The 6,833-nt window shown below is 44.4% G+C and overlaps 1 protein-coding gene across 3 annotated transcripts in view; it reads right to left on the reverse strand.

Annotated features, from left to right (window-relative positions):
- The window catches only part of AKAP7 (A-kinase anchoring protein 7), a 139,399-nt gene extending 133,501 nt beyond the window's left edge, over nt 1–5,898 (reverse strand). For 2 of the 3 annotated variants that reach the window (XM_065888879.1, XM_065888880.1), the window contains exon 1: nt 3,113–3,128. Coding sequence is in view for 1 of the 3 variants with exons in the window: in XM_065888878.1 (XP_065744950.1) it covers nt 3,395–3,413 (19 nt within the window). In the remaining 2 variants the exon portion in view is untranslated. Of the gene's footprint in view, nt 1–3,112; nt 3,129–3,394; nt 3,472–5,894 lie in introns of those variants that run through there. The other variant, XM_065888878.1, reaches the window with a different exon arrangement.
- Nucleotides 5,899–6,833: the final 935 nt, after the last annotated feature.

Raw genomic sequence — 6,833 nt, forward strand, 5'->3', positions numbered from 1 at the left:
CTTAGCACATCACAGATTCATTTTCACAGGGTAAATGATATTCTATTTGACATAAAAATAAAAATTGAAGTATAACATGACTTGCTCAACATCATTTCCCATCTTGTTAAATAAAGTACATGTAAACTCTTGAAGCTTGGGATTAACATACACAGACTACTATATATAAAATAGATAAGCAACAAGGGCCTACTGTATAGCACAAGGAACTCTACTCAATATTCTGTAAAAACCTATAAGGGTGAAGAATCTGAAAAAGAATGAATATATGTATAACTGAATCATTTTGTTGCACACCTGAAACTAACACAACATTGTAAATCAACTATATGCCAATAAAATCTTTTTTAAAAGATTTTTAATTTTTAAAATAAATAAACTCTTGAGTGCAATGGTATGTCAAAATCAACAAGCGTCTAGAACTTGAAATACAAATTTTGTTCTATTAAATTACAGAATAGTTGAAAACCTTTTTGTAGATATGAATTATTAACTCAGAAAAAAGAGAATACCACTTTCAAGTAACTCTTGAAAGAACTGCTGGCCATTCTATAGAACAATGTTTCTCAGCAGGGCTCATATCTGGAAGCCTTCCTCCAGTTCTCTAAGCTCTAGTGTTTGGGCAAAGGCTGGCAGACCTGAATTAAACACAGCCATCATAACTACACTTTCTTTTACAGAAGTACAAATATTTTGCTTTGGGAAAACTGCCTTAAAATAACCAACCTTTAAGTAAAGCATTTAAAGTATAAATTCACCATTTTAAGTACTTAAAATCTGGTCTAACTATAGTTAAAATAAAATTCTATCTTTTGTACAAATCCAAATAAAAGTAACACTGCTAAGTGCATTAATACTATAAAGACAGGTGAAACTGGTTAACTACTACTAGTAGTAACAACAACAGCTAACATTTGAGCACGTTTCTATGCCAGGCACAGTTGGAAGCACTTTACAGACAGTAACTCATTTAACCATGCTATCAGGGAGTACTCTTATTATACTCATTTTACACCCTAGCCGATTAAGTAACCTGCCTCAGGTTACAGCTAGTAGGTCTTGGGGCTAGAATTTGAATCCAGTTACTCAATGGCCAAAACCCACCCTTTCCAGCAACATGCACTGCTGGAAAGTTCACATACGCAGTTTATAGCACTGTAAACTGAGGCAATCCTTTCAGAAAGCAATCAGGAGCCCTGAGAATTTTCTTCTTACCCCAACTGATACAAGATAGATATCTGGGAGTCTATCATACTTGCTAAAACAGATTCACCTCAGCTCTGTTTAAACAAAAAAGAAAAAGTTTAACAACTTAAATGCCTAATAATAGGGAAATGGTTAAACAAAGGATACTCACTATAATGACAACTAAGAATAATGGCTAGGAAGACTACAACAGCTGAAAAAAGTTGGGAACAAATGCAGGATTCCCTGCTATCTGAAAGCAGAGCCTTCCTACGAAAACTTTTGTAAGCCAAAATGATGTCAAGTGAAGAAGCAATTATCTTTGGTTGAAAAATCCTTTTAGGATTTCTTCTGATTAGTGAAAACAGATGCTAATGCAGGTCTTTCATAAATGTAAAAGCAAAGTGACATAATGTGAACTTTTGAAAAAGCAGGGGATACCTGTACTGACCTTTTGAAAAGCAGATATAAGACTACTTACGCACTTGCGCTACGTTTACAATTATATATGAAAAGGCTGACATAGCTGCACTCAATATATTTCTGCTATTCAAATGTTTTAAACAGAATATTACTTTTATAAGAAAACAATGCACACATTTAAAATATATTATAAAACCATACATGAAGTGTACACTAATATTCAAATATATGTGCACTTCAGCAAATGCCTTCATCAAAGAGACCAATAGAAGAGAAAAAGGATAGTCTGCCCTTTGTCACAATGTAAGTTTCCTATTTGGATAACCAAGTACAACTTTACTGAGCAAGATTCTCTTTTATTCACTCTACTGGGTATATAGTAGGTATATTCCCCAAGAACGAGTAGAAAGGGTCAATCCCATCATCCCTGTCAGTCCTGGCCTGGCTACTAAAAATAGAAACATCTTACAGCTGGAGAAATGTTGAGAGCTGTCAACAAGTCACCCGACCTCCATGCTTTGGTTTCCACATCATTAAAAAAGAAACTAAAGTATAACCCAAATTACTAGAGAGTAATGGATTAAAGTTAATATCTGAAAAGGAATGTAAGACAGTAAACTCCACAAACATCTTAAAGTACGCCGTCAGCATCCTCAGTTGCAAGGCCAGACACTAAAGGTGCTGGGGTGTGAATCCTTTCTCTTTGACACTGACAATCCCCTACAGGTCCCCCTTTATAAATGCATCTCAAAAACCCCCGCCCTTAGGGATTCCCTGGTGGCGCAGTGGTTGAGAGTCCGCCTGCCAATGCAGGAGACGCGGGTTCGTGCCCCGGTCCGGGAGGGTCCCGCGTGCCTCGGAGCGGCTGGGCCCGTGAGCCATGGCCGCTGGGCCTGCGCGTCCGGGGCCTGTGCTCCGCAGCTGGAAAGGCCCCAGCGGTGAGAGGCCCGCGTACCGCAAAAAAAAAAAAAAAAAAAGCAAACTCCCGCCCTCAGCATCCACCTACAAGGTCTTCATCATTTAATTCCCTCAACAACTGTAAACATATTTACACTAGTTAACGGCTATTGCATAACATTTTAAGATTTTCATGCTTTTCATATCTTTTTATGCGTTTATATTACAAAAATCTCACAGAAGAGCACCTTTTCTCTAATTGGCTTGTTGGTCCCTTTCACTAAAAGTCCAACCCCTAACTCGCTCTACCCACAAAGTTCAGTCCACAGAAAATGCCGACCTGAACTGGAAATCAATTCTGAGCCCTACTTTAGATCTAGCGCCAGTTTAAAGAGGTCATTTCTACACCTAGAATAAAATCCTAGAAGGAAACCCCAAGTGTAGTGGTTCAGGTCTTTGATTGTTTGTGATAAAGTATAAAAACTGAGCTTTTTCTAAGTTTGCCGACCACACAATAACACCGTCGGAGGGCGTGTGAAGGCATGAACTTTCTAAAAGGTCATAAGACCTTCGGGAAAGCAAAGTGAAACTTAGCGTGGATTCACACCCCCGGCCTCCGGTCGCACCAGCACTGCGTGCACTAACGAAAACGCTTGCTTACAAGCAGCACTGATCACACCCCGGTTGCACTGGGCTCCCAGCGGCTACAGAGTCCCGCGCTGAGCGGGGAGAGGAGCCCCCGAGGTGGGCAGGCGTGGGGTCGCGCTCCAAGCGCTGGGGGCGCAGGGGGGCGGCGAGGCCGGGCCCTCCCCGAGGCCGAGCGCCGAGCGGGGCCCACGCCCCCGGGCTCCGGTCACCCCACCCGGTCCGCTCGGCTACCCGGGCTCACCGGCTCCGGCGCGTTCCATAGCGCTGGCGTTGGCTGGCGGCAGGTCTCTGCAGGCGGCTGCGGCCTGGCGCTGCAACCTGGGGCCAGCCGGGAGGTGGGTGCGGAGGCGGAAGCCGGGGCGGGGCCGGGGGTCGGCGGGCGAGGCGCGGAGGCGGGGCGGGGAGCGGGGGGCGGTGGGGGCTCGGGCCGCGGCGACCAGGCCTGCGGAGGCGCCGAGGCCCCAGAGCCGCAATCCCCGCAGAAGCTGCATGCCCATGCCGGGAGCCCGGAACGAGCGGAAGGGGCCGACCCGCTGCGGCTGCGGTACCGGATTCCGGCGAGAGACGCGGGCTCGGCGCGGGGGGGGGCCGGGGGCTCCTCCCTGCGCTGCGACGCTCCGCCCCCGCTCCCGGCCGGGGCCCCCTGCAGCCTTTGGCGGCGCTCAGCAATTTCCAGTGGCGCGGCCTTTAGCATCCAAGTTTGGAGGGGTGAGATTGGGCCTGGGCTGAAAGCGTTCCCCGATCCTGGGTCTCTTCAGGAGCCATGTGTTTAGTTTTAAAAAGGGCTTTCAAAACAGAGTTGTGATTAAAAAATGTTTGGGAAGAGCGAGATGTATAGGAACGAGACCTTGTCCATCTGTATAATTAATTTACTTTGCTTTAAAGAAAAAAAAACCCAAATTGTGGCGATATCTCAAAGTTTTAACAATGGTTTCACGCCTAGAAATTAAATGGAAAGCAGCTACTGGTGTTTGTAGGGTAAAGCACTAATATGAGTAAAAACAATTTAGTTAATTAATAAAATTAATTAATAAAAAAACTTGAGTTTGGGTCAGAATTGTACTGTAGTTTTCTTTTAAGTGCAAAGAAACCATGCAGTAAGAAAATGAGGTACATCGCTCAACAAATTAATGTACCCTATTTTGCAAATGATAACACTTAACTTTTTTTTTTTTTTTTGGTTGTGTTGGGTCTTCGTTGCTGCGCGGGCTTTCTCTAGTTGCGGTGAGCGGGGGCTACTCTTCATTGCAGTGCGCGGGCTTCTCACTGCGGTGGCTTCTCTTGTTGAGCACGGGCTCTAGGCGCGCGGGCTTCAGTAGTTGTGGCACGTGGGCTTCAGTAGTTGTGGCTTGCGGGCTCTAGCGCACAGGCTCAGTAGTTGTGGCGCGGCAACCACAGGCCTAGTTGCTCCGCGGCATGTGGGATCTTCCCGGTCCAGGGATTGAACTCTTGTCCCCTGCGTTAGGCAGGCAGATTCTTAACCACTGCGCCACCAGGGAAGTCCCAGGTAACACTTATCTTGAATACATCCTAGAATGGAGATGGAAACAAGGAACTCACTCAACCACAATAGTTGACATCAAAACCATACACAAGAAGTCATAAAGCTTGTTACCCTAAAATAATTCTAGCAAGTTGGGTATCTGGTTTGCACACCCATAGCAATTATGGGCTGATTGGAGAGGGACAACAGATTCCTCTAAAATCTACGCTGTCCTGAGGGTGTGCAGGTGAACCAGACAAGTTTTTTCCTTAAGGAGCCGGTCACCTAATAGCAGAGAAAGAAACATGAGTAGATTGCAATAGGTAATACACTAAAAGAAAAAAAAGGAATCCACAGTCAACATTGAAGGGGATCAAAATATGCCACTTTAGCATTAAGATAATTTTTGGAGGCAACTGAGAAACGGCAGATACTGAAGAACTCTCTGCCCTCCCCTTACTGCCTAATAGCGGGGCATCAGTTTTACTTTGTGAAGGTGACGTAAATTTCCACTTGTAAAGGCAGTGCAGGTACAGGGTCCTAACCACTGGACCGCTAGGGAATACCCGTGAAGGCACAGACTCTTTTAAAAGTGTTTGTTTTCCCAAGTGCATATAGCTTGTTCAATGAACAGTTGTTGAATGAATGAATAAAAGTTTTATAGCCATCAGACCTGTACTGGTATTTGTTAAAAAAAGAAAGCAACACACCCAAATAAATTTCAAAAAAAGAAACAATGTCATGGGTAATCTTAATGTCCTAAAGCTTCACCAGCTTGAGGCTAAAAATCAGTTGATATTAACACTAATACCTAAATCTGGATAGCTAAATTGACCTATTTGTTCCAGCCAGAACTCCAGCCCCTAGTGAAATCCCTCCAAAATACATCTAGGGTTCTATACTGTGCCTGACATCACTAATGAATCTTCCAGGCTGCCACCATGCCCAGTCCTTGTCTCACTGGTCCAGTTTCCTTTCCAGAAAGTCCTCTGTCCACACCAGACATCAGCTGATTGGTGGTTCACTTGGTCATGATGGATCTTCTCAGTCCTCAGGGTGACAGTCTCTTGCAAATAAATAGAACAATTCCTCCACCACATGTTATTACACTGCTTAGTGGATAGGGCACAGTGACTGATGCCAGGAAAATTATTTGGACCTCTGAGAGATATAGAATTCATGGAGATAGCATGTTCCTTTTGTTAAAAACGAAACAACAGGCCCAAAATGGAGTCGCTTATGCTAAGCCCCACGTCACCAGAGACTTATAGTTTCTATTCTCCCAGAAATGGAATCTAAAACCAGTCAATTAGGAATCGTCTGATCAGCACTAGTTAGGTAATCTGCCTGATAGACCTCTGCCATCCCCTAAAGGGAAGTAACCTTGCAATAACGGACCCAATCTTTTGCCTAGTATAACTTCCTTGTTCCCACTCCCTTCTGCCTATAAAAATCTTTCATTTTGTACCTCTCCTTGGAACTCCTTTCTATCTGCTAGATTGGATGTTGCCAGTTTTGAATTGAGTTTTTGCTCAAAAAACTCTTAAAATTTGTAATATGCCTCTGTTTATCTTTAAACAGTTCACACATACAGCCCTTTTTCTCCCCAGATGACAGTGTACACTGCCAAAATAACTGGATTGGAAGGGTTCCAGTTCAAGCTACCACACTTTTCCTACTCCTCCACCCACCTCTGACCTCCGACCTCCAGGGCCTGCTGCTGAATTGGCATATTTGTTCTGCCAGGCTCCTTCTGTGTGGTGAGTTCTCTCTTTAGTTCCCTAATTCTCTTTTGTGGTGTGGTCCTGTCCCCATAACCAAAATAGTTGTTGTTTTCATTCTGGTCCTAGGAGTTTCTTCGGTCCTCCCCATCAACTACAGCTGTAAATGTTCATCAAGTAGTGAAATGGAACAGGACCCTGTGGGACCCTCCTGGTACAAATCCTTTCCGTGTCCCCCGTTTCCTGTTTGTAGGAAATAGGCTTCATTCAGCCTCCTTGACCCTCCCTGAGTTCCAAAGGCAGATTCAAACAGTTGCTAATCAAGGAAGGAGGGAATTCAGAAAAAAGGGAGGAACAGTCAAGAAACCATCATGCAGCCTTGGGGCAGGGTCCTGGTTCCTCTCAAGGAATCTACATAACAGTATCTTTGAGTTCTTCTACAGAAGATTCCCCCTGGTGGAGGGTGGTAACTTCAG

This window comes from Phocoena phocoena, chromosome 12, assembly GCF_963924675.1.
Source record: "Phocoena phocoena chromosome 12, mPhoPho1.1, whole genome shotgun sequence".
NCBI classification, from domain to species: Eukaryota; Metazoa; Chordata; class Mammalia; order Artiodactyla; family Phocoenidae; genus Phocoena; species Phocoena phocoena.